General features: G+C 42.4%; 1 protein-coding gene across 4 annotated transcripts in view; it reads right to left on the minus strand.

Annotated features, from left to right (window-relative positions):
• Positions 1–574: 574 nt before the first annotated feature.
• SH3PXD2A (SH3 and PX domains 2A) overlaps positions 575–27,909 on the minus strand; it is a 266,897-nt gene continuing 239,562 nt past the window's right edge. For all 4 annotated transcript variants that reach the window (XM_065843086.2, XM_065843084.2, XM_065843083.2 and 1 more), the window contains 5 exons: positions 23,513–23,630; positions 17,460–17,794; positions 16,545–16,594; positions 14,289–14,408; positions 575–14,157 (listed from right to left, as the gene is read on the minus strand). In XM_065843086.2, coding sequence (XP_065699158.1) covers positions 12,262–14,157; positions 14,289–14,408; positions 16,545–16,594; positions 17,460–17,794; positions 23,513–23,630 — 2,519 coding nt within the window. In that variant the 3' untranslated portion in view covers positions 575–12,261. The remainder of the gene's footprint in view (positions 14,158–14,288; positions 14,409–16,544; positions 16,595–17,459; positions 17,795–23,512; positions 23,631–27,909) is intronic.

Genomic DNA, 27,909 nt, shown 5'->3' on the forward strand with positions numbered 1-27,909 from the left:
TGTCTGCTGCTTCACACAGCAAAGAACTTCTATTTGTTGAGTCATCTGGAACCTCCAACCTTTAAAGCCAGATCAGAGGAGTCAGCAGGGCCCAGCAGCCTTGCAGGATCAGACCTGAATACCCCGTGTTCAAGCGGCACCTGGCTCTGCAGCATGGACACAGGGGTGTTGAGGGCTCATGTCAACTTGCAGAGCAACCCTTTCATCACAGAACCAAAGGGTCGCTCATCTAAAAGGATGCTTTTCTTTGTATTTTATATCTGATGCCACATCCCTCTCCAAAAGACACCTTGACAGAGTAGTTTAAACCTTAAGATCTTGCTGAACACAGACAGAAGGTCTTCATGTTTGAGGGCAGAGGTAAGCAGTCCATAAAATTTTGTGGATTAGAAGAGAGACAAAATACAGCATAGGATAACAACTCTGGGCCAGGGTACGAGAGAAGCCACTTTATCCATTTAAGCCTAAGATGAAATTTGCAGTTGCATGTACACATAAGATGTAAATTATTCTGAGAAAGCTAAATTCAGTGGATTGATAAACACTTGAAAAAAATTAAAATAAACCAACTGGATCACAATTAAAAAGATCAAAAATTTATTTTTCCTTAGGGCATAAGAGGCAGTGTAAACAAAATACAAACAAACAAAACCCAAAAAACAAGTCAATTCTTACAGTCTGCAAGCATGTGAAGATAGAGTACCCTTTTCCCACCTCCCCCCAGAACACTGCAAGCCTGCTCAAATGTTAACAAGCAACAATTCTGGACCCTGAAGGTCCAGTGAGTTTTGCCATGTCCCAAGCTGGGACTAAATCTCTCTTGTAAGAAGGACACTGCATCTGTTTTATCAAACACTTAAAAAAAAAGTCCAACAAAATATAAATATTACAGACAAAGATCAGATTTAGCACCACCTTTGGTCCAAGCAATCAATGAACTGGGAGATGACAGGTACAGTCTGTTTAGCATGTCCTTTCTGCCTGAGTCTTTGAAAACATTAGAGGTTCACATTGCAAGAACTTGTGATAACTCTGAGAAAACAGCCCTCAAACTCTGGCAGTCCCTTGCAACCTGCCCTGGTCCTGCGCACAGGGAGAGGAGAGAAGAGCATCATTAGCATCATCAGTCTGCAGTGGCGCACACCCCCGCCAGCATCTATCAAGAGCACTCGTCAGAGCTGAGCTCAGTCCGGTGGGACATGCCAAACTGTGCCAAGGGCCTGACCCCACTTTGGCCCGGCTGAGCTCTGACTTTGGGCATGGCTGAAGAACAAGAATGGCAGTGACAATCCCAAATTTCCCTTTACAATAGCCCTTGCACCCTCCAAAGCACAGCAGACTGTGGCACTTGTGACTGTCAGGGCGTGCGATGACAGATTCCTGGAAGGAGCTAAGGTTGCCTAAATGCAAGTTATTTCAGCATATCTGGCACATGTAAATCAGGAACTCTTACTGAGTATAATTTATTCCAAGCCCTTTTTAGGGTCATCTTTTCCAATACACGCATGCCTGTCACAGATGCATGGCCAGGAATGTTTGCAGAGAGGTGTCTATACCCAGCTGCTGTGCCACAGCACTGGTGTGGGCCTGGATACAGTCACAAGGCTCTCTGACAATCCTAGGGAAAAAAAAGTTGTTCATAAAGCACCTGACAATATTTTACATTTATTGCAACTCCCTCCTCTACAAGTGTCCAGAACCTCAACTTGTCTTTTCTTTTCCTCCTGTAGTTTTTGAGCAGTCTTAATTAACCAATATTAACTGCTGTTCAATTCCAAGATACCACCAGCTCTAATAAATGCCTGAAGAAAAATACCAAGATCTACTTTTAGGCATAGCAATCTGAAGTTTTTTGCTCTGCATTTTCACATGAACAATTGCCTGAGACAATGTGTATTTTCTCACTTCCCACTGAATGACCCATGCAGAGTTTTCACCTTTGCAGGCAAAGACATTATTAAAATCCCTCAAACAAACACTTGGTTTTAACTTCAGTGCTTCAGAATGTGCTGCTCTAGGGAAAACCCCCAAACCTCAACTACTTTACATTGTTTCGCAGTTCTCCAAGCAAGCACTTGGGCATGGCACATGGCTGTTGGGCAGTCAAGGAGAACAGGGCAGCCCCACGTGAGCTGGTCCTGTCCCACACAGGGATATCTGGTGACATTCAACGCCCCATTTACTGCACTTGGCCTGTGACATAACCACAAGGACTGAAAACAGTTCTGAATAGGGCACTAAGTTTGCAAGTCTGATTTAGAGGGAAGAGATGCTTTGCACAACTGTTTCCCCCCACCACTGACAAATCTAAAGCAATGAAAACATTGTGCTGTGATTTCATAAATACTCACTGGGAGAGAAACGCACTTCTATTGTCCTAGTCCAGAACCAGGTCCACAGTACCACATGTATGAACTAAATCATCACAGTTCCCCACGTGATCTGTGCTAAAGCTTGAGGGACATTTCTGCAGGGTCATCTGGCAAAAAAGAAAGCTGTTTTCCACTGATAATGCATCTTCTGTGTTGGACCATAGAGAAGTTACTTATCTTTGTTAACTAGTACTCCAATGTGCACCAAATCTACCACGTTTACACGCAGACTCAGGGATCAGTCACAAGAATATCTTCTGTTCTGTGTCATTTCAGACAGATTGGAGCATCTGACCTCTCAATTAACAATAACTCTTGCCATCAATGGCAATAGGTACTGTTAAGTGTAAAAAATGTAATTTTTCTGAGTTTCAATTTTACTGGGATGACTGAGAAAGGCAAAATTTTGTATCATGCACATGCTTTCTAGGAAAGCATCTCAGACCCAAGCACATCTGGACCCTTGCAGGAGCTGTTCACTGTACAAACAGTTTTATCCAACTGGTCACCATCTTCAGTTTATTAAACAAAAACTGGACAATGCATGAGGCTGCAGTTACTATTTATGTCTCTAGCTCACATTTGCTACAGGAACATTAAGGAGTGATGTCATGAATGTCAAATACCTGCCAGCTCTGAAAGAATCAATACTTGCTCAAAAGCTCTAACATCTGCACGATGAATAATATTCACTCCACTACCTTCAGGGGAGCTGGATCAGAGGCCACAAGAAAATATGGTCCAAAGCTGTTATCACAAAAAAGGGTTTCCCCAGACTCATTTTCTTCCTCTTCTGGCTTACTTGCAACCCAAAACAAACTGAATGGACTCCTGCCCATAAACTCTCTTAAAAAGAAAAACAAACAAACAAAAAAGGCTCTCAGTTATTCCTTCTCACACTGCAAAAGAAACCATGCCAACTTCTAGACCCTTTCCCAAACAGAACAGACAGAATGGTTCCCATGTTGAAAAGAAAACAAACGAACAAAGACAAAAAAGTGTCACCAACTTGACCACACACACTAAGACCAGCCACACGTTTCTCTATCTCTGGTCACCGACATACTCTCCCAAGCTCCCACCAGGTAGGTACATTCCCACCACCTAACCACTAGAAAATGGAGTGCTACCCCAACACACAAATGACAACGGCATCTAATATTCAAGGTCACATTAAGAACATCAGCCATCTGGGAAACCCACTGCAAAACCTCCATTAGACCAGGCCTAGATTGATTTTCTTTCTTTTTTTGGTCACATACAAATTCAGGACAGCAAACCCCACAGGAGTTTCCCCTCCTGACACATTCAATTGCTCTGCTAATGCAGGGGAACACAACTGCTTAGATTTCAGTCCTCATTCAACAACAGGTTTAGGTTCCCAATAACTGACTACCCATCATTTCCAGATACAGTTTGGGCTAATTAACAACTCTGAAAACAGCTACAGATGTACACGTCCAGCTGAGCTGCTTTCAACACCCACCCTGAGCTATCTGCATCTGAACTTTAGCCTGAGCAACAATCAATCAAACTGCTGGCAAGACTTGAAATTCAATATTGAGTCTTAACTGAGGAGGCTCATCTGCTTGATTCTCCCCAAACATCGCAGGCAGAGTAACGAGTGCTGCTGTCCGCAATTAAATCTGCAATAAAGGCACTGATGTATTGTGAAGCTAGCCAGATAGCAGAAATGCACCTACGCTGTACACTATTGACCCCACAATACTGTTTGGACCCTCAGTACAAAAAAGTCATTGTAATGCTACGCTCACTTTGCTTTTGCAACATTCCAGGTTTGAACTCACCATGAGTAATGAGCAAGACTTTTCAGCAAGCCTATTTAGTGTGCTGCAGAAAAAAAATCCTCCTAGAGAGACTGGAAACAATTATAACTTCACCCCCACCCCTGAAAATCCAAGGCAGGAAATAGTTAAGTCAGCGATTCACTGAAATATTTCATGTTTTAAGAAGTTTTATTCTTAATTCCTTTTTCATTTGTTCCAGTTCACCAATTGTCATAGGCTAAGTTCCAGTGACTGCACTATTATCTTCTCTCCTGCTTCTAGGGGACAGAAACAAACAGAGTCTGGAAGCTCAGGGAGACCCAGAGTCAGAACAAAATTTGATGACCCCCCCAGTCTGAACCCCAAGGGTGATGATGGGATTTTGTTTATTTATTACTACCTCCCTGGTGACCCAAAAGCAGTTCAAGAACAAGCTCTCAAACCACAAAAGAACTGTTTGCACAGAGAAAGCTGCCACGTTGTTTAAATTTCAGACATCAAACACAGAGTCACTAACACAGCTCTGAAGGGGAATATCTGAAGAAGCATGAAATATTTATTTTAATATTAAATGTTATATTTTAAAAATTATCCTACAGTGCCAAGAGATTCTCCCTCCCCTCTGTTTTTCTCCTTCATGAAGCAAGACTGGTACCATTGTAACCAAATAACTGAGCATCAGGGAAAGATCTCTAAACCCAAGATTTTCCCAGAAGGGCCAGTAGCACTGGGGTGTTTTGCAGAGGAGCAATACGGGCAGCCTGGAACAAGCCAGTCTTGCCCACTACATCGGCTGAACCCCAGTGTATGCAAACTCCCAGACACACAAACCACCTCAAGTACAACAAAAACCTAACCCATGTTTGTCTTCCTTTGGTGGATCATTTGCCTCAGGATACAGATAGCCTTACTATATCACAGAATGGACAAACTCAACTTTTCTCAAAGATAAAAAAATCCTAACACAGAGCAGTGATGTACTAAAACCATCTATACAGAGAAAGCACCTGCAGTGCCAGACCAAATAATTTATGGCCTTATTAGAAACATATTTTTCCTCATATTTTATCTATTCCTCCCCTGCCAATATAGTTACCTCTAATGTATTTCCAAATTATCATCAAAATTCCCATTATTTCGATTCAGTAACAAACAGGAGTCTCAACTCAGGACAACAGTGGCTTATGCTGACAAGAACAGGTCTGTAAAACGCCAGTGTGAAGCTTTAAACCAAATTCATTAAAAAAAAACAAACACACACAAAAAAATTGCACTCTCCAACTAGAATCAACACTACCTTGATGCAAGAACAAATGAAGAACATGGTTCATGGGACCAGCCCAGCCCTGACACTATAAAACGGGAGAAACGAATTTGTTTTGCCCACACCAGTCAGGTCTGCATGTGGTACAGTGTGACTTTCACCTCAGGGATCGCTGTGGAGCATTAACCCTGATGTGAGGGCACCCAAGGAAAAAGATGTCCTCGCTCCACTCTTGGCAATGCAGGCACACCCCACAAAACTGACACCCCAAAGCAGAGTTATAGGTTACTTTCTACAGACATCTGTGCTTTGCTCTGAGCTTGGTCTAAGACAGAGGAGGAAAAGCAGCAACAGCAACCTACATCCCAACCCAAAGTCAATTGACTGCAGGCTTCTGGATCCAGCCCTACATACAGTACTTCATGTGAAAATTACAGACACACAACAGACATGACCACTGAGCAACACAGAGGGAGAGAAAGAGAAATACAAGCACTGGGCAGAGTTAGCAGAGGCCAAACAGACACAGCGTGCAGACACTTTCTTCATGCATCGCTGCATTGGTGGTCCCTGCTTCTACCAAGCAACTAAAAGCAAATGAAAATAAAATAACTTACACAAACATTTGCTCTCAGATCATCATACATAGCACTTTGCTACACAGCTAAATAGCATCTGAAGTTGCCAGAGACGGAACCACCGGTGGTGGGAATCCACCGGCAAATAGCAGCAAAGCTCCAGTTGGTTTTAAAAAGCTGTAAGACCTGCAGGGAAGTGGATCACAGCACGGCGGCACCGAGGCTCAGCGGCGCTGTGCACCCTTCGGAGATGTAGGAACCAAATGCACGGCACTTGCTTTTGCTGAGAACGGTCCATGCCAAGTGCACACAAGGTACTTCACTCCACCGCAGGTCTTCTGTCAGTGTAACTCTACTGATGCTCATGGACTTCTTGCCAGTTTAAATAAGAGCACATAAAAGCATTAAGTTGGTTCCTCAAAACCTGGTTCATTTATAAAGTATTAGAGGTTTTCCAAAGTCATGTAATTGATACTATTTCAGTAGAGCTGCAGAATTCAGTTTTTCTGTTTGAATGCAAAGGTCTCTGGTAATATTAAGGCTTTTTGACAACTTAAGAATAGCAGGACCAAAGCAGAAAGCTGAGGTGCACCCTCTCTCCAGAGACACCAACTAGAGCCACAGGGGATGTACTTCCCACAGCCCAGGGAATCAAATGTTCTGGTCTTCACACTTCTCTTGCATCTTAGAAAAACAGTTCCGTTTTTCCAAGGTAGTAGATTTTGCCGTCACATTATTTTGGACAAATGGAAGTTCTCCTTCTATTCAAATTTAAGACAAATCCTCTTTTGAAGAACAAAGTTTCTACCCAGCTTTATTTTGGACCCAAGAGATGAGCCTTTCCAAGCCAAGAAATGAAATCAATACTCATATTGGCTGTGAAATTCTGCAGGTGATAAATAACCCAGATAAAATGGGGACTTTTTTTCCTAGGTTAACAGTAAGAAAAAGAAATAAGAACTTGTAAAACTATTCCCATAGCTCAAGTAACAATACAGTATCAAAACTTGGAACTGCACCAGCAAAATTATTTTCCCTTCTGAAGTGATCATCAGTTCTGAAGCATAACAGAGGGCATAATCAGCAGAGACATACCAGAAAACACAAACATGCATGGATGACATACAGAGTGTTTAAGCATAGCTCAGAAGTCCTGTATTGATAAGGATGTTAATGCACATTCTACACATAATCCTGGCAACACGCTGCATAATCCTTATACTTTCAGTAACAGGTGATGCTTTTTTAATGAAAAGCAGCCATGCCACCCTGAACTACCCCAGCTATCAGTCCCTACCTACCCAAGGGTCCTGTTTTCATCATCCAGCTGTCCCCTCCCTTGCATTTCCCCTTCCCCTAAGAGTGCATGAATAGAGAATTGCAAACATTTCACACTGCACGTTCCACTCCAAGTCCTGGATGAGGGGCCTGTTTATTCTATGAATATTGCACTTATCCACTCATTGGATTTGTTTTTTCTCAAGAATGCAGAGTATTTGGGAAAAAAATAGAAAAAACTACTACGATACAACACAGGGAAATATGAGTTATTAACCAGATAGCTATGAAGATCTAAAATTAAATAGTACTAGCTCTATCCTTTTAATACTAGTAATATGAAAATAATGAATGTTTTATCAAATTCCCTTGTTTTTCATATAAGATAAAAGCAGTAACTTTCTTTTTAACTGAGGAAAGCAATGAATATATATTACAATAAAATATGATCCATTAAGATCTGAAAGTGATGAAAACAATTATATAATGCCTTCGTCAAACTTTATAGCATCATAACAGAAGGAGTCTTTGGGGTGCGTATCCACAAGGGCCAAGTCCATTTATTTTAGTTACACCCGTGCAGACATGAAATTCCGCTTTTAAGAGTCCAACCGTGAGCCAATTTAAATCCTTCATTATTTTGTATTTGCTATTATTGTACACATTGATTTGAAAACTTCCTGTTGACACACCAGTTAAGCATCCCCGCATGCGATGGCCCATTGTATCTTTTATCTTGAAAAGTTTGGCTTGCAAAGGACTGGTACATATGACAACATCCACCCATTGCAAGGCATGAGGGCTAAAACAACAGGAATTGCCTCCCATGGGCAAAGGTTGCTAACAAAAACATATTATTCTTGCTGTTATGAGAAAGTGTTTTGAAAGGGGAGACAAGAGAAACCAGCAATTAAACTTTTCAGGCATTATATAAACCTCAATAACGAACTCAGAAGTGCTCATTATTATTAAAGTTGCAGTATACAGCAAGACACAATTTTCACATTCTTAAATTTTCTTCTCTGGCATTGGAATTTGGATTTTCTGCTGGTCCAAATTCGAGACTTTTCGGAAAGCACGGACAGTGGGTGAGAGCAACGTGGTGACAGCAGCCGCCTCTTCCCCAGAGGAGGGCCCCCTTCCGCTGCAAATGGCTTTGTCCAAGCCTTGCGCAGCTCTTCCTCTTAACAGTCTGGTTCAAGAATAAACCAGAAAAAGAGAAATTTAAACAGTACTATTGATTTCTGCATTGAGTGTTCACTGAGGTGTATGTTACATTTAAATATTGCTCTTGATCCAGTGTCAGTTCTGACGAATTTAGTAAATAAAGCTTAAGGCAACATTAACATTTTAGAAAATAGCTAAAACACTTCTAGCACTACGTTGTTCTCCGAGGCACCCTGCCAGGTTTTCCTGCCATGCAGTTGGCTTTTCTGATTTAGCTTAAGGCCTTTCCCTCTGTTTCACAGCTAACAGTAGAAAGGGCTTGCTGTTTCACCTGTCCCTGGAGCTGACCAAAACCAGCTGCTCGCCAATGGAACAAAACAGTTCTTTTCCTAAAGTCTCTCAGTTGAGAGAATAAAAAAAAAAAAAGGTTAGTGAGAGACGCTGTGACAACAGTAAGATAGGAGGGGAAAAAAAAATGCATTGGGGAGTTATTTGCTTTAAAAGTGCCCTTTTAAACACAAGCAATCAGAACAGCCACCAAGTAAAGGGAAGTCCAAACCAAAGTACTCCCATCAGGCAGCAAGCCCAGTGTGCCAGGCAGTGGCCCACATTCATTTCTAGCATCAAGTAGTTCATCAAACTCCAAGCTTTTATCTGGTGCAGGTGGAGTAAAGGGAGGCCACGAGCGTGGCTTTGCAGCCTATCTATAGGCTCCGGCCTCTCCTCCGGGGGTGGAGAGGAGCAACTGAGCCATGGGCCTGGGCTGCTGCTTGAGAAAACCCTGGCAGCACCACAGGCACCCTCACTCTGCACTGCCAGGAGCTCGCAAGGTGGAAAAGGAGCTGCAGGACAGACTAATGTCTGTTACAGAGCTGGCCTGTGTTTCCCAGGCAGATCCTAAAACCCTCACATCAGCCTGAGCCTCGCAGCAATCCCACATCTCTGGGGACCAGCCTCATGCCAGGCACATGCAGCCAGGCAACTGCCTGCCAAAAGTGGCTTTGCCACCCTAAACCCTGCAAGGACTCCTGCAGTTCAGAGATGCTCTGGGCTCAGCTTTGTTGGATGCCAAATGTGAGTATTTCTAGTAGCCCAGGCTCTCCTGTCTGCATGCTGCTTTCCTCATGCCATGCCACACTGTACTCAGAGAATTCAGTGGCTCAATGCAGAAGATCTGGGAGCTGTGCTTTTACATCCCCCCAAAGAGATGACCTAGTGGGAATGTCTTTAAACAAAACTTTAGAATATTTTAAATAATAAGTTAATTCTTAATAAATATGTGCTTCAAGAAAATGATAATTATATACTGCACCTTTAAATAATGCACTTAAGTTCTTTGCATTGGCTTCCATTTTGGATTTTTTTTATTGTTAAAGTGCATTAATTCAAAATAATGAACCACTTCCGCATCATTATTGTTAAAATAAATCATAACAACATTAATACGAGTCACTAAGTCACTACTATTAGTACTGCAATCTAGCAGATAACTCTATGTATTGCTCTATTTAATACTGTCCAGCAGAAGAATATAATACTTTTATTATAATCTCGCAACAGCTCCAGCAGTCTTTTATGGCTGCTACCATATTAGCACAACTAAAAATGAGGAGAAGTATGAGAGACAGGGCCACAGTGCCTCAGAAACACATCCAGTAAGATGTAGCTAACTGGATATCTCTCTATATATATTATATGGTAAGACATTAAGGTACAAAGAGGCCCCTGTACACTGTGATACGAGCTGTTAAACAGATACTCCCCCTCCTCCTGCCACCACAATTTAAAGGGATCCCAACCAAACACCCTTCCTCCCCATTTGGATGCAGAGAGCTGCTTGAACCACAGCACTGTTCGTAGCCAGTTGTGGCACTTGGACATTGTTTCATCTAGCAAAAGGACACCAGTCTGGTTAGCTGTAGGCAACTCTCAATACTACCATGGAAATTAATAAAAACACCAAACCACCAAGAAAACAAAAAATAAAGACAAGAACAACATATAAATTGTGTAATTTTTTTTTGGCAGAGAAACATCCCCAGTAACACACGATGTTATTGTGGTCTTTTACTCGGCCCCTTGATCCCAGCTCTTAAAAAATCTTTAGAACCTTTGCCTTCCAAGCCAAATCAGTATGAAACTTGGGTGGATAAAAGGGCATGTGTAATTTTGTGTAAACCAGTAGTGAAATGGTCTGCCCCACGCCCCTTAAAACAGATTTACAACGCTGCCTATTACTTAAAGGAACTAGATATTTATCTTGAGTGATTAACAAGGCCATTAAAAAAAAAAAAAAAGGCATGGCTTCCTCAAGTACAGTAGGGATTTAGCCAATGATGTTTACAGTACAAGAGTTGGCTGCCTCACTAATAACTCCATATTCCCAGCCTTTACCAATGGATGCTTCTTCCACTTCCCACCACTATACCCCCACCATGTGTCACATTTCAAAGCATGAGTTAAGAAGGGTAAACAGAAATGAAACTAGAAGAGGCAGCCTCCTGGTTAGATGCACTGTAGACCTAATTGCTTTAATATCAAATCTCTGAGCCTGGGAAGCCCAGGCACACTTTCCAGTACAAATGTACTTTTTCGATTCAAGTGGGAACAGAAACATATATTTGGCTCCTACGTCAGTTCTAAGTCTCTTCTGGTAAAAGAAGACCAAAAATTAAAGTAAACCCAGAATGCACAGAAAAGACAAACACAACACACAGAAAACAATTTCCCAAAAATATACAAATTAAGCACGTGCAGACTGAGTTCGATGGCTTTTTTCCCCCCTCATTGTAAACACTGATGTTACAGAAGGTTACAGCTATTTCTAACTAATACCTTGGTGGGCCATGCACGCTTGGATTCAGACCAGATCACGAAACCAGAAGTAACACATTTGACAGCTTTGTCTTTAGTGTCTTAAGGGACTTTTGTACATTTTGATGCTATGACCAGCTCAGAAACCCAGCTCTGGGAAGAGAATCAACCAGGATCACCTGGCAGTGGTCAGGCACAGAATTAAATATGGAACCTACAAAGTAATCAATGTGCTTAAGCATGGGGTTTGTAGGTTTGTTTTTACAAGCACCAGTAGGCATTGCTGCCCCAGAACACCTGAAATCCCAACTTAAAGAACAAGACAGAAAAAAAGGAAACAAAAAGCCCTCAACCAACACCACCTGATGGCCTTTTCCAATGAGTTAGCAGTAACAAAAAAAACACAGCTGAAGTCAGAGACCAAGTCTCTCCACAATGAAAAGGCTCCAACTCTGCACCAAACAACTGTTGAGAACAGTTAAAAAAAAGTTAACATCTCCAAAGGATTAGAGTCCCTCTGTGTTTCAGAAACTTCCATTTGCTTCTTACTGTAAGTTGTGAAAACACATCCAAAACTCTTGGGTATTCCACATATGGACAAGAATGAGGAGAAAGGGAGCCAAGATTGTAAAACAGAGTTTGGCACAAAACTCCCCAAGTAGATGCATGTGTATTTCTTTCTCTCTTACAAAAGGCACACGTTGGGTTTCCTATCAATAATGGGAAAGATGGGATGTTATACCCTGTTACACACACAAGATTATTAACAACTTCACAAAAAGGCATTGACTATGCTGCATCTTCCTCAAAGTTTCTCATGACATGTTAACCCCACAAACCTCTCCAGAACATGGCAGATTTGTCCTCAGCATAGACTCCTTTGTCCCTTTGTACAAACTGGAGCACAGGAAAACGTGTATTTTTTTGTGTAGCAATTTTTTTTTTTCCACATGTACACAGCAGGAACAGTATAAATTAGGGAGGTTAAAGATATTGCAATATTAGTTCTTTTTCTCCAGGTAATTTGAGGGCACCCAGCCTTTGAATGGCTTCACACCACTCATGATCTGGCAGTACCACCAGCCATTTGGGTTCCGTTCAAGGACCTCCATGCAGACACCTTCCTGAAACCCTGCAGTCTCCTCATCCCCTTCATAGTCTGCAATGGAGACGTAGATGTCCTTGAGATTGTTGTGGATGAACTGGGATTTCTCAATGGGCTTCGGCCTGACTGTGGACACAGGAATCCCATTCCTCTGGGTAGGGAGATTGGAAGTGGTCTCCGAGCCCTCTGTACTCGATCGCTCAGGCTGCTTTCCCTTCATGTCACCAGGCTGTGACCACGCGTTGCTGAAGGAAGAATTCCGACGAACGGCCCTAAGATGATCTGTAGCTGTTAAAGATTCATTTCTGCGCAAGGAGCATGACAGGTTATTATCCTTTGGTGGTGGAGACACAAACACTGACTGTGGCCGGACAGCCAGTTGCCTCACACCATTCCTCATTTTGACAGGCCCTGATGGTTTTGAAAAACCACCAGGAGGTTTGCTTGGGATGGGTGGTGTTGCACGTTTGCTCTGGTTTATGGTGTTCAAAGCCTGAACCCTCTTCTCTATCTTTTCTAAACTGTTTGACTTGTTTTCATTTTTCCTGTTCCTGGCAAATGAGGCATCAGTCTCTGCTGATGTGGTTTCTCTCTGGTTATCAGGGAGAGCCAAATAATGGGAAGGAGCCCAGCCTTCCATGTCTCCATATTTCAGGTACCACCATCCGCTGGCTTGTTTTTCCAGTACTTCCACTTCTACTCCTGCTGGGAAGCAAATTTCAGAATCCTGTACCTTTTGATATGACTCAGTGGTCACATAGAAACATCTGGAGTCATTTTCTTGCTCAGTTTTGGCTGGATGGGTAGAGCACAAAATGCCACGGGAAGGAGTTGTAATGAGATCAGCTGAACCCCTCCTAACAGGATCATCTTGGTTCTCAGAAGCTGTGTGTGGGGGGCTTTCAGACTCTTCACTTCTTGAACCTTTAAGTCCACCTCTGAGTTGCCCAGTTGGCCTCAGCTGACGCCTTAAAGTGCTGATATCCATCTTTTCTTGGCTCTGAGACTCTGCCTTGTTCAGAAAGGGTTTGGGCCTAACAATTGGCTTTGCTCTAATGGAAGGACTCTGCCCAGGCTCTTTCTTCATGCCTGTTCTTGGCATGCTACGTAAGCCAACATCTGAAGCTGACCTTGGTTTTGTCTCCTCGCTCTTGGAATAGTGACATTTTCCAAGATCAGGCTGGATGTTTTTATCCATCCTCAGCTTCATGAGTGATGATTTAGGAGAGCTGGAACATGGAGAATTCCTTCGGATCAAGGAGAGAGAGGAGCTTTTCTGAGAATCAGAATCTCCACTAGATTCCTTATTGGATAAAGCATCTTCCACATAACGCCTGAATCCCTCATTCTCATAGATGGTCTCTTCTTCACGAGCAACATCTTCTGAAGACTCTCCTACTTTGAACTTTGCTTTCTGAAGTGATGACACAGGAGAGGGCTTCAGAGGCTGAAACAGTCTTTTTTCAGGAGTGCCCTCTTCACGATGACTTTCACTCACTTCACACTCTGAGTCAAAGCCAAAGGCAGGCACATCATACTCAGGTTCTTCGTATTTCAGCTTGTGGGGAGAGTCCTGGCTATCTCCTGAAGAAACTGTTCCAGGAATTGCTCCTTCTTCAGTGTCTTTTGGTTTACTGGGAGGTGCTGGGGGAGGAACTTTTGGGCGGGTTAAAGTACTGGTTCTTCTGTTTAAATTTGGCTTCTTCCTCTTGTCAATGTAAGAGGCTGGAGCCCATCCTTCCTTCTCTCCAATCTGCACGTACCACCAGCCACCAGAATTCTTTTCTATAACCTAGGAGATGACAAGGAACATGTTAGTTAAACAAAAGTCTCAACCAATTGCTTTCCACTCCTCCCCTTTCAATCCAGTCCCCCGTAACAGCCAAATATTACAATTTTTCCAGCTGTACTGTTAAGGCTCACCTCTGCTTTTTGTCCTCCACGAAAGCTTATGCCATCAGAGATACATGACTGGAACTCTGCAATGGTGTAGTATTCCACTTCCACAGAGGGTGGCTCTGGTGGTTTGGGCAACTGAAAGCCCTACAGCAAATAGGAAGTTTTGTTCAATTAAACCAAAGAAACAGTGGGCTGAACAGCAGTATGAAAAACTACTTGCTTTATTCACTGAAACTCTTCCTTCTTCCTGTGCTATTTCCTAATGCTAACTTCCCAGTTCTCCAAAGTGGAAGCTGATATATCGAGATGGGCCACAAGAGAGAAGCCTTTCAAAATACGCACTGTTCATGCCCCTTTCACCAGCTATTAAAACTGTGATAATCTTTACCTGAACAATAAAACATTTTACCAACAGGCCATAAAGCGTGAGCTGCCATTCAAGTCATAGTAACAACAGCCCATTTACTCTGAGGTTTTGTCCGGAAAGACTCAGTTCTGAATGGCTTGCTACAACTGCAGAAAATTGCACGGCAACAAGCTCATAATAGATTCTGCCTATCATCAAATATATCACCTTAAAATCTAAACCTCATGAACTATTGCTCTTAATCTGCTGCAGGATTCTTCAACAATCTGCAATACTCAGTGGTATGAGCTAATGGGCATCTGTTACAGCAAGAAACAAGGATATCGTAGACGTCTATGAAGAGCTTTGCTCAGCTGAAGTGATAGGACAGAGGAAGGACTTTATTATAGGATCAAAATATTCCAGTTCCTCCCCATAACAGAGACCCAGAACTCAGTCCCAACATGACCTGCATTTATACCGCAGAGACTCCACAAGAAGCAGGACACTGCTATTCACAGCCATTCTGGCAGCATACCAGACTCTTCTAAAAGCTAAGTGTGCCTTTACATTAAGCTGTCACATTTATTATCATTATTTTTAAGGTAATAAATGGGATAAGAGTCCTTTCAAGATTTTCAATATCAAAAACTTTTCAGATTAGCCCATTGCTCATTTATGGAATGACTAGATGATGGAGAAACTTAACAGCTTCTGCGCTTCACCACTTATGGTTCTAATACAAGAACTGCAGTATGTCAGAATCTCTTGAACACAGGTCTGACCTGCCACAGACAGACACAGGACAGCCAAAGACACAGAATAAGCCTAACCCACTAATGGGAGAAAGGCAAATTACATACTGTGCTTTATTCACATGCTCCTCCATTTTTAAGATATCCTAGTTGTAACTAACAATTCATGTTTCATCATGCACAGCATGTGGCATTTCACAGAGAATGCATTACTGCACCTTAGGAACCGTGTCTAACAATGTTATAATTGGATGTTTCTGCACTATAAATGCTGAAATACAGCAGAAGTGCAGCACAATAAAATGCCTTCAGATAACAGGATGGTTTGGATTAAATGAAGATAATTGGAAACAGCAGACATGTTCAGGGTTTCACATCTATTATCACTGTTATTTTGAGCATGGGATTAAGAGTAGTAGTCTTGCCAAAACGGTCTAATTCAAAATAATGCAAAGAGAAATAGGAAAAATAATGCTAATATGCTATTCACCTAGATTGTTAAGAGTCATCTCAGAAAAATTACAAGTCACATACCGCTGCTAAAGGGTACAGCAAAGATTAAACATTATGTATTGCCTAGTTATAAACAAGTTATTAGCATGACTTTTGTACAAACAGACTACTGAGTAGTTCCTATCTGAAGATGACAGTCCTAATCTTAAATTGGTCCAAACTTCCAGCATCCTAGCTTTGATGATAATCATGGGAGGTGCCATTCCTGTAGCACACAGCCTTCCATAAGATCCCAAGTCACTTTGGCATACAAAAGAGTGAAGCTTAGCCACGTCAAAGATGGTGGCAATGGAAGGAAAGGAAACACGCTCAATTGTTAAAGAGAAGAAAAGGTCAAAAGATCCAGTCTTGGCTAAAGACATTAAGAGAAACTTTACACCTTCTGAATCAGTCAAACGGGCTTTAATGCTCAGAGAATTTAAGAGCTTCAGGATGTTCTCCCTCCAGTTCAATACCTGTTTAGCTAGAGCAACACTCTGAAAACAGAAATCCCCAATTAACATAAGGATGTCCAGAGGCCTGCTCAATACTTGAAAAATAAAATGAACAGGCATGCAAGTAAAGGATCTCTCAGACACTCCTCACACCTTGTACAGCTGTATAGAAGTCTCATAAAGCACCGCACACCTAACCCACTGCTAACATATACCATAAACCAATACAAACCAGACTGGATTCTCTTCGTGGGGGAGGCCTTGTTCTTAGATTTGGAGAACCTGAGAAGGAAAAGGGAGAGTTTATTTAACTTTTTAAGTACTGCTAAACACATTTTTTCAGCAGCTCTCTGCTGTTATGCAGTTTGAGAATATTAGAAATCAGTATTTGCAATATTTAAGGCACTCCTATGAAACAAGATAGGAAACTATGAGGGTATATTAGAAATACCAAGGTAGCTTAGCTATTCAACTCAGCTAAGCCAGCAATTTTAAAAGGAAATCACTGCCAGAAAGTAGTGGATTTTATTTTCTGCTGGAACTGACCAGCTCCATTGGAGACTGGCCAGCAAAGAATTGGCCTAATACCTAGTTTTCCCCCCAGCAATAAAAGTAATCCACTAAATTAATAACACTCACACTGTCCTCTATCATATAATAGTATCTTGCCATTCCTTGCACATACTATCATTAGCATCTGCATTCTGTAGGTGAAGTAGTAAAAGCATTATAGCAACTTCCCTCCAGGAAAACAGCAGAACAAATGCAAGAAAAGACAGAGGTGGTCTCTTTGAATTTAACACACCATCACATCTGCATTACTGGGGGTGGGGGACACATTTTAGAGTGTTCAAAATGAAAAAAATCTTCTCTGGGAAAGAGAAAAAAAGTAAATACATATTGCCTAAGATAAAGAAGAACCAGCTAGCCCTTGTGTAAAGCAAAGTTAAATTTTATCACTGCTAATGAAGGACCATGTCCTGGAGTCCCTGCAGATGTACAGACAAGACAAAGATCTGCTCATCGGGACTCAACGATAATACTGGGACACACGGGACCTTGGCTGACAGGCAATGTCAATGCTGAAAGGTAGAAAACAAAAGCTCATTGCGAGCCAGTGGAAACCCAGACTACTTTACTGCCTTACTTATTTGTGCTCTTTGTGGTGCTATCCTTGCTATGGCTGGGGATCCCTGGGCCAGTTTGGAAGCCTGCTTGTCTGGGGTCATCATGGCATTGCCATTAGAGTCATTGCACAGGATGGGCAAACTGATTTCCTTCTTGGTGATATGGGTTTCTGCAGTCTCGTTTTCTGCTTGACTTTCCTTGTCGGTGGATGATTTCTTGTTCAGCAGGTTACTGATCTCCATGATGTTTCCTATGATTTCCACTGGCCCAGTTAAGTTCTTTTTCCTAGATGGAAGATCATCTTTAGCCTTCTTCAGATACGAAGCTGGGGCCCAGCCCTCTTTGCCTAGATACCTGCAGATGCAAAAGGAACCAACATCACATTGAACGCAGCCTTCTCACATACTTCAGGTATAACAGCTAAGACAAAAGTGATGGATGATAACAAAACAAAATTTGCAGGTTTTGGATAAGATTTTGTGGGTGGTCTCTACTAACTTATTACCTATTGATTAGACATCTCAAAGTCAGCTGAGCTAGCAGTGAACTGTGGACTGCTATTAAAAGCCACTAATTATCCTAAGGGAGGAGTCTCTCTGGATAAGAAATACAGTTACTCATAAGGCAAATGACTTCACCAGATTGCTTTATGCCTTTTTAGACAGTGCTAGGCAAGTTCAGTGTTTGCCCATACAGCAAAAAAGCAAACTAGCGAGTAAAATATTTTAATAGTTTTGATACTTCCTACCAGCAATTCAAAATGGAAAAGGGCTAATACAGGGGTGTACAGAGCCCAGTACAGAGCTCCTACATCTGCAGTTTAAAGGCCCTTGTGTATGCCTCCCCCCTTGCAATTACAATAAACACCATCCCTCCTCCTATAACTCCCGGTCATGTATTATCTGTTTCTCTTAGGGAGAAAATAGGACTCTTAAACCACTGCAGCTGCCTCTAGCACTGCAAGGTCAAGAAACAATTTGACTAAGGAAAACTGGCTTTGATGGAGACTCATTTTCCTGAACCAGCTAGGGGCTATTTGAAGTAATAAACTGGGAAATCTGAACAGACACCTGAATCCAGTGTGTGTTCCCAGGGCACCAGCCCTGAGCTGCTCACGCTACACTTCAAACCAAAGTCATTCTTCCACAACTGGGCTTTTGGGAAGATGGTTTTTCTAACTCCTGCCATTCCTAACACCTCAGCAGGGATTTCAGATTACAATCAGACTCCGGGGAGGACCATGTGGATGAACTCTGCTTTCCCTAATGAAACCCTAACTCACTACAGAGTGACTCACTGAAACCCTTCGCTCTTTAGTCTCTCAAGATACTCAAGGCAGATGCTTGAATGGTAAGTGGGAAAGGAGGCACCATTGAAATCCTGGTGCTCAAGAATCTGCAGGAAATACAAAAGTTAAAACAGTGGACTCAAAGGATCTTTAATGAAAATGGAGATCTGTTAGACAGTAGAGGAAGGAGCCAGGGAATGGGGGAAAATATCAGCAAATAATTTCCTGGCAGATGAGCAACTCCAGCATGCCAACACTTCAATTCTGAGATTCGCAGTGAGATTTCTGCACCAGGACACACCCTGGGCTCATTTACCACATCCAGACACTCTAGAGTGGTACTGGGACTTTATGTTGAGAACAGGAAAATGCAGTGTAGGTTTGCTTCCCTAGACTTCATTATTCTTCCTGTACAAAAGCAAACAATTGCTGTACTTCTAGCAATGACCACAAAGAACTTTCTGTCCTAAACCTTTCCTTTTCCCGTCTAGATAAGTCAGGACATTAGAGATGCTGTCTCTCCCTACGTGTGTGACAGAAGGCAGGTGTGAAGTCAAAGATACGAGATTTTCCTTGTTCAGAAAGTTTAATGACAAGTTTTTCCAAAGATTCTGGTGTCAAAGGAAAGCATCCCAACAGCTTTGAGCTTTGTTTGCCATATGGAGACTAACAAGAAGTAAAATGGTAATAACTTGATTTGACTTCCAACAGATACACAGCATCCAGTCATTGACAGTATGTCAAGATGCAATTTGAATCTATGCAATCCTGTCCCCTTTGAGGCTTTTCTGCTGAGCCTCAAACAAACAAAAAAACCCACACAAACAAACAAGCAAAAAAACACAAACAAAAAAGAGGAAAAGGGGGAAAAAAAAGGAAAAAAAAGGAAAAAACAACAAAAAAGTAAAAGGGAAAAAACAAACAAAAAAATACAAAAAAAAAAAGGAAAGGGAAAAACACAAGGAAAAGAAAAAAAGAAAAAAAAAAGGAACCCTCCCACCCCCTCAATATATGCCTTGTCCCCTACTGTGGCAAGACACCTCTCAGTGCCATTTTCCAGCTGTGGAGACTTCTGACTTCATCCCCTTTTGCAGTAGATGGCCCTTTTGCAGAGCTACTGACCAATGCTTTCTGCTGCCTGCACATCAGGGAAGTTTTTTTTTTAAAGGACATTTATAACTTTACATGACCTAAAGATGTAAAAGTTTTAATCTGTGAGAAAGCCACACTGGCCAATGCACTGAGCGCTCCAGTTCCAAAGGTTAATTTCAACCGTTTGATTGTGAAAAATCAACAAGAAAAAACGGTTTACATCCATCTTACTTTGTGGGAGGCGCAACATGTTTAAGATCAGAAAGGCAGCCACAGGCAGGTCCTGGCTCGCTAGTTCTCCTGACAACTGTATGTACTTGGATCAGCCCATATAAACCCGCTGCTTCAGACACCTCTGATCTCACAGAGTTTCTCTCAGTGAATAGTAGCAGCAGTAGCTGTACAGTTAATAACTTTGGGCAACACACCCTCAGTAGAGAGGCTGCTGCTGGTTATTTCTTCTCATAAGTTAGTAAATTCAACCTGAAGTTAATACTGAACAGTAGTTGCCAGCAACTGCCAGTTTACTTGTGCAACTCCACAAATAAAAACTATTATGTAAATCAAATAGGCTCACATTTTTCCCCTTAGCCTTTGAATCTGGTCATCTCAAGGCCCTTTACAAACATCACCTTAGAAGACTATTTGATCTCACTATTTTATAGGTGAAAGAACTAAGGCATCTGCTAATCATCGTCAGAGAAGTCCTGAACCTGTAATGATCTTCATTCCAACCTTTAAGAGTTGAATCACAAGTATCCTCCTTTCATTTATATTCACAACCTACTGGAGACATTTCAAACTCCATCCTACATTCTTTGTTTCAGTGCTGCTAACACCTCCCAGCTGCACTTCATTCACATGGGCTGAGAACATACCACAAAATGAAGATGCAGGCATACAACAAAAGCTTTAGCTCAGCATATGGTTACTTATTTTGCCTGCAATCCACTTAGGTACCATGAGATTACCTCCAGGTCACAGTAACTGATACAAGATTAGATCTAAATAACAAATGCTAATGGTAGCTATGATCATAAAGGGAAGCACACAGATCCACTGCACTCAGCAGTAAGAACGATCCCAGGTCAGAGCCTTTCTTACACTCCACAGTCTCAATGATTTTTTTTTTTTTTTTAAAGTCATAATGCACACAGGGTAAAATAAAGGAAGAAACCTATCTTGCCTCTACAGCATTGAATCGAGAGGGTTGCAGCATTAGATGCAGTGATTTGGTTCCTCGGTGATTGTAAAACCCTCCCTGTTTATATTACATGAAGGAAAAAACGGGTTCAAACTGTAGGAATGTTAAAAAAAGTCTCTGTGCCTCTGCGAGTCTGAGAGTCACATCTGCTTTCCAGCTCCAGAGCACTGGAACTATTCCAGAGGGAAGCGAACCAGGGGAGGGAGAGAGAAAAGAAAAAAAAGGAAAAAAAAAAGACAGGAAATGAGGATCAGCACATGGCCAGGAATTAGAGGAAATTACATATTTAAGGTGGAACAAGCTACTGTCTTTAAGGTGGATTCCATTTGCAAGCTCCTAGATTTGTTTTTATTTCTGCACATTGACGTATGCGTTCAGTCTCTGTCACCCAGCAGCAGGATTCAACTGCAATCTCTTCCTGCTCCCTCTCCCCTCACACTCACTGCAGAAGAAGGGGTTTCTCCTTTTAAGGCACTCAATACTCTGAAAAGTATATTTCCACAGAAGAAGAATCCTTTTTGGAGCGGTATCTAACGGTATTCAAGGCAGTTTAAGTCTAATAAACAGCATAAGAAGCTGGAAACCTGCTACGCAGGCTGCAAAGGACCAGCTTGCAAGGATGGATCACCACATAAAACATTTCCAAAAGCGTTGCCCATGGAAAAATAAAAAAGAACTGTTTCTAAGAATAATTTAATCCTCCAGCAAGACTGCAGCATAGTACTCCAGACCAGCAGAGAGGGTGAATGTCGACACTCAATACACTTGTCATACGTATAGGGAGCACGTAACCTGCTTTTCAACAAGAAGAAGGGTTGCTCAACTGAAAATGTCTCTTACGAAAAAGCCAAGGGTGTGCTGCATTCCCCAGCTACCATGGGGTGGCTGGGACATCCACTGTCCTTCCAGCAGATCACAATGAAAGAGCCACTTAAGCCACTGCAGTATGTGTCACTGTTTACCAGAAAGCATTTCTGCTACATAGAAAACCATGTGGCTTCAGTTGGCCCAAAAAAGCGAGGAAAAGGGGGGAAAAAAAAAATAAAAGAAATTTTGCTTATTCTAGAACTGTTAATATGGCAAAGGGGAACCTACAGTAGTAATAAGGCTGCATTTCAGGAGAATACCAAAATAAATTAAAGATGTCTTGCAATGTTCCTCCCCTCTGAAAACCTATGTGCTCTTGCTTCCTGTATCTGCAACTCTGGATTCTGCTTCTGTGAATGATTAAAGTAGAAAAAAATGTGACCTGACCAAACCCAGGCATTTTTGAGTTCCTCCTATCTACAGCACTTTCCTGGCTCCACTTCCACTGCTATCTTTATGAGCCTATTCCCTCTACAGGAGCATTGCACAGAAGAAGAAAAAGAAAAGAAAAAAAATCAGTTTTCTAAGTGAGGATATAAAGAAAAACAACAACATTGCTTCAGTCAGCATTTTCATAGTCCTCATTCATAGCTGATAAATCAAGTAGAATTCAAACAAAAGCAAATTATGGCTTAGGTAGGGCAAGGGGAAAAAATAATCACTATAATTACAGGCTGAATGGAAAAAGATGACTAGATAAGATGTTTTGCACTGCCTGAGAGATAAACTCGTGTTTTTAAGCTACCTGTTCTATCACATCTTGTTTAAAGAAATATGGGATGTCACAGCACTGCCAGATTCACACACAGATACAAGTCACAGATACAAGTCAAGGGGAGAATCATGAAAGAGCACTAAATCCCAAGTGCTGCGCAAACCTCAATAGGGAAATCTCTCATTAAGTACTCATCCTGAGACTTTATGTCACTGAGACACACCTAACCTACATTCTCCCCATAAGCATTTTAAAAAAGGATTCTTAAGTCACAAGTGTCCCCTATGACTGCTGTTTCGAATACATAACAAAGATTGATACAACAATGATAACTTTGCCTGCCCTTGGAATCCAGTCCCTCTACATTGGGAATACCTAGTTTAGACAGGCAGAAATCAGGTGAATTAGTTGAAACTACCAATAAGTTTGGAAAAGGGCTATAGCCAGCAAACTGATCTCTTACATCCCTGCAAATAGCACTACCTGCCCCAAACAGCTCAAGCAATCACAATCAGCCTTTCAGCATTGTGCTAAACACATTTGAACATATTGCAGAATAACTTTTATACTGGAATCACATTAAAATTACACACAACAGAAAGCCTTGTTAGGTCTCACAGATCTTAACTCAGATATGGGCTTTTAACTTAGAGGAAGAAGAAAAATGTCTACAAGTTCAGGAATTTCACCACTGGAATAGTCCACAGCTTTTGCAGACACTATAGAGTTACTTTAATCACGACTGTATTGTCTTAGCCTTTTCTTTACATTTCTTCAAGAGGCATTATGAACAATTTGGGTTTCCTTGCCCAGCTACAGAATTATTTAAATGCTAACATTAAGTGAATGATCAGAAAAGCTCATTGTCACAGGTTATACAGCAATCTGGCTGCACGGCTGCTTTACCTGATGTACCACCATCCTTCCAGGTTCTTTTGGATGACCTCCACGGTGACCCCTTTTTCAAACCCAATCTCGTCCTTCCCCTGGCTGGCGTACGGCTGGATAGTGACATATTTCTCTTCTGGTGAAAGGAGAAAAGGCAACATCAGTTAGGGTCAGAATTAGTCCAGCTGTTTTTCTGTTCTTCTTGCTTTTAAACTGTTATGCAGTGATTACGTGGAGCCATTACAAAAGGCGGAGCCCTGCTCAGGGGCCCACTGGTTATTTATGCTGACGACATGATAATCAGCCCCTTGCCACTACCCTGCTGCTGATAATCATAAAGTGTTTCCATGCCAATAACGACACAAAGTCTCCAGAGAGCTTCCCCCATTTTTTCCCCGCCCTCCCCCCAACCCCCCCCAAGTTCCTTGGGCGAGTAAGGGAGAGTATTTGAAGCTGGACTTAACTCCCATACTGTAACTTGACAGAATCAATCCGGCTGCCAAATCAGCCAAGCGTCACCACGGGAGCTCCAGCCAGTTGGTTCTTTTGAACATGCACATGGCTGCACGAGAAGCATCATGTTACTGAAACCTGAGCCCTGCATCCCTGAAGGGCCCAATCCTCCCCAACTCAGACAGGCTGGCCCATCACGCTGCAAGGTGAGTCTACAGCAACGAGCTTGAAACAGCATTAAAGACGTGACAAAAGGATACAGAGGTTTTGTGTTTGACAGGAGACCTTACAGTATCTTGCATTCGAGGGTTGTGAAGTGTTTTGCAAACACATTTTTGCTAGACCTCACTCCAGAGAAATACATGGGTGGCAGTGGTAAAGGAGGGCCAGAACTAAAACTCATACTTCAAAAGCATAGGCTAGATTTCAAGTATGGTGTTTGGGCCAAAAACTTAACATCCCTATTCATCTCCATTGGCTATTGCCTTCCTGGCAGGGCAGAGGTGAGCAGACTTGCTGAGACCACACCAATGAGCAAAGCAGAACAAACACTTCCTCAGCATTTCTCTCCACACACCACGAGTCATTTGCTGCAGCGTTTTCATGATCCTCAAGGTCAACCTCTTCCTCTGTTAGCTTAAAAAAAAATTACAACTAACATTGAAAACAAGCACTGCCAGCCTTGCTCTACAGCGGTTGACGTGGAAAGTGTTACCAAACGCCTCTCCTGAACCCAATGCATGTAACAGCATGAGTTTCTGTAGTTAGATCAAAGGGAGGGAAGGCAAACAATAAAGCACACCGCAACCAGCCCTCCTAGGACTTTCTACTGCAGTTGCAACAAGGCCCAGCCACGAACAAATAGAGTGTTGTCAGTGCACAGGAACAGGCAGGAAATGAAGCGAATCCAGAGCTCCTGATCATTGCAGAACGAAGGAGCTATGGAACAGCTGCAGCAGCTTGAGGCAAACACTCTCTTGGAGAAAGTGAAGCTGACCCAACCTTCTGTTTGGTTTTGTGGCTCAACTGCATTTTGTTGCTGGGTGAAGCACTTAAAGAAAAAAACTGAGATAAAGCAAGATATAATACCTCAGAGAGGGGAAAAAGTGTTGGCAGAACATCTGATGGCAGAAAATTCAACAAAGCTACATCTCTGAAGTCAACTTCCCTTGACAGGTTGCATTTGGATCCTTCTAATTCTGATGGGCTAAAACCTGTCAAAATATGCCTCCAAGAGGAAAATACTCTCTCCTGTCCATGCCTAAGAGGGCTGCTTTAGCTGTTTTATTATTCTTCAGCAATTCCAGCTCATTTCTAATCAGCAGCATCAGGATATGACACCTCTCCACAGAAATACTCTACTATGAGATGGGGCCTGATGAATGCTGATGCAGCTAATGAAACCTGGCTTCAGAGTCACAGGACAGTTTTCCTAACTGGGTTTCTCCTCTGCACAGTAAAAGTAAACTCATTTTCCCTCTGTTTCAAGTGGCTGCTGCTGAAGGAGTTGTGTGCCCAGTTCCCACTGCGTGCAAAGCCCCAGTCGCTAAACTGAACTGCAGAAGATCCCTGGGCAGCTAGAGCTCGTCCCCAAGAAGAAAGAGCTAAGGGAAGGTTCAGATGCACAGAGCTGCAGCACTGTCCAGATACACATTGCTTCAGATACTTCCAGGATATTTCTAGGTCAGTAATAAAGAGCTAAGCCACATGTTTGCTGAGCACTGGAAGAAGGTTTTGCTTTTTCTCTCCCCCATACCATGGCCACTTTATAACCCTGGCTATCTTATTTTTCCTCTACATAAACAGCAGTCCCTCCTGCAGTTCAAGCCAGCTACTCAGCTCCTCCTGCTGGGCAGAGTGGCCTCCCTCTTCAGGTATGTGACCTCCCCTCCTGCAGAAGACAGCATAGGAGGCCACGAGTGAGGTTCTTACTCGTAGATTTCAAAACAGCTTTCCAGACTCCTGCTCCAGCAGGACTTTTCCTGTGTGAGGAATTGAGACAGCAGTTACCCATCAACCCCAACAGCATTTCTAAGTCTGATCATTTAAATGAAAGCAAAGTCCCAGGTGAGGGTCCTTTGCAAACTAGGATGCAATTACCTTCCAAACATTAGATCTCTTCCTCCTTCACACAAATCCACTCTCTCCATTCCAAATATCAATGAGGGGCTTGCTAGGGAAAAGGGCAACAGATCCATGCAAGCTACTGCAAGAGCCAGCAACTTCTGCAAACACAACTTCTGGGCCTGCAGCTATGCACGTGGGCACACATCACTGCTCTGCCTTCCTCCCAGCCACCGACTACCAGACTTCCTTTCCTGTGAGTTTCAAGGTAGAGGCAAGAGACCAGACAGATCCTTCAACTCCTCTCATTCTTGCTGAAACAGGCCATGAAGCTGTAGAGGTGGCACACTGAAATAGCAGCTGCCAGCTACATAGAGAAGCCACATCGTCAGCTGAGAGAGCTTCAGCTTCTTCCCTGAACTTGCCACCGTTCCTCACATTGGCTGAGAAAGACTTCTCTTGAGCAGCACTCTGCCTACAGGATTGAGGTTACTGCTTTGTGTGTTGCTCCTCTCACCTTGCTGCCTTGCACACACCACACTCAATACCATACACCACAGTATCACAGTATGTTTGGGATTGGAAGGGACCTCAAAAGATCATCCAGTCCAATCCCCCTGCTGGAGCAGGAACGCCTAGGTGAGGTCGCACAGGAACATGTCCAGGTGGGTTTTGAATGTCTCCAGAGAAGGAGACTCCACAACCCCCCTGGGCAGCCTGTTCCAGTGTCTGTCACCCTCACTGAGAAGAAGTTTCTTCTCAAATTTAAGTGGAACCTCTTGTGTTCCAGCTTGATCCCATTACCCCTTGTCCTATCATTGTTTGCCACTGAGAAGAGCCTGTCTCCATCCTCATGGCACTCACTCTTTATATATTTATAAACATTAATAAGGTCACCCCTCAGTCTCCTCTTCTCCAAACTAAAGAGACCCAGCTCCCTCAGCCTTTCTTCATAAGGGAGATGCTCCATTCCCTTAATTATTTTGTTGCCCTGCACTGGACTCTCTCCAACAGTTCCCTGTCCTTCTTGAACTGAGGGGCCCAGAACTGGACACAATATTCCAGATGGGGTCTCACCAGGGCGGAGTAGAGGGGAAGGAGGACCTCTCTCGATCTACTAACTACCCCCTTCTAATACACCCCAGGATGCCATTGGAGCTTTCAGTGGATGTGTCACTTAAGGAGGATTGATGTAGTATTCAACATATCACATTACTATTCAAAGGTCTTTAAGAGCAGATTTTTGACACTTTATGATTGATACACAAAGTTACTGGAAAGACTTAGCACAGAGGAATGGTGTCATGAGAGAATCAACAGAACATTGGCCAGTAGAAAGATAATGCTCTGAGTTACACTGACAAATCTGAAATATCATGCTGGTTTTGTTCAGATACTATGACAAGCAGTGGTATAAAACACAAGTCAGTGAACCATCTCAAACCTACCACCGAAGTTGCATGGCCAGATCTACAGAGAATACAAAATGTTTGATTTTGATTCACTAAGTTTTGACTTAACAATTACCAGCAAAAAAAAAATGCAAACAAAAGTATAATTTGTATTCCCCAGCTGCAGCTTCCATTACATCAACTTCACAATTGAAGTCAAGTTGGCAGAATAAACTTTACAACACACTTCAAAGCACATACATAAGCTAAAAGGCTGCACTTTGGAAATAATGGAATAAAAGTCCTAGTCCCCTTCAAGATCTGCTGAAAATGGCATAAAGGCCATAAAGACCTTAATGTGTGACACTCAGAGAATTCTTAACGGCTTGATTAGCCAACTTCACTTATATTCCTTTACCTCTAATTTGCAGGTCAAAGATACCTTTCCCAGCTGAGCTGAAGAAGGAACCTCTACTTGAATTTCAGGTGCGCCAGTAAATCTGGACA

This window comes from Patagioenas fasciata, chromosome 8, assembly GCF_037038585.1.
Source record: "Patagioenas fasciata isolate bPatFas1 chromosome 8, bPatFas1.hap1, whole genome shotgun sequence".
NCBI classification, from domain to species: Eukaryota; Metazoa; Chordata; class Aves; order Columbiformes; family Columbidae; genus Patagioenas; species Patagioenas fasciata.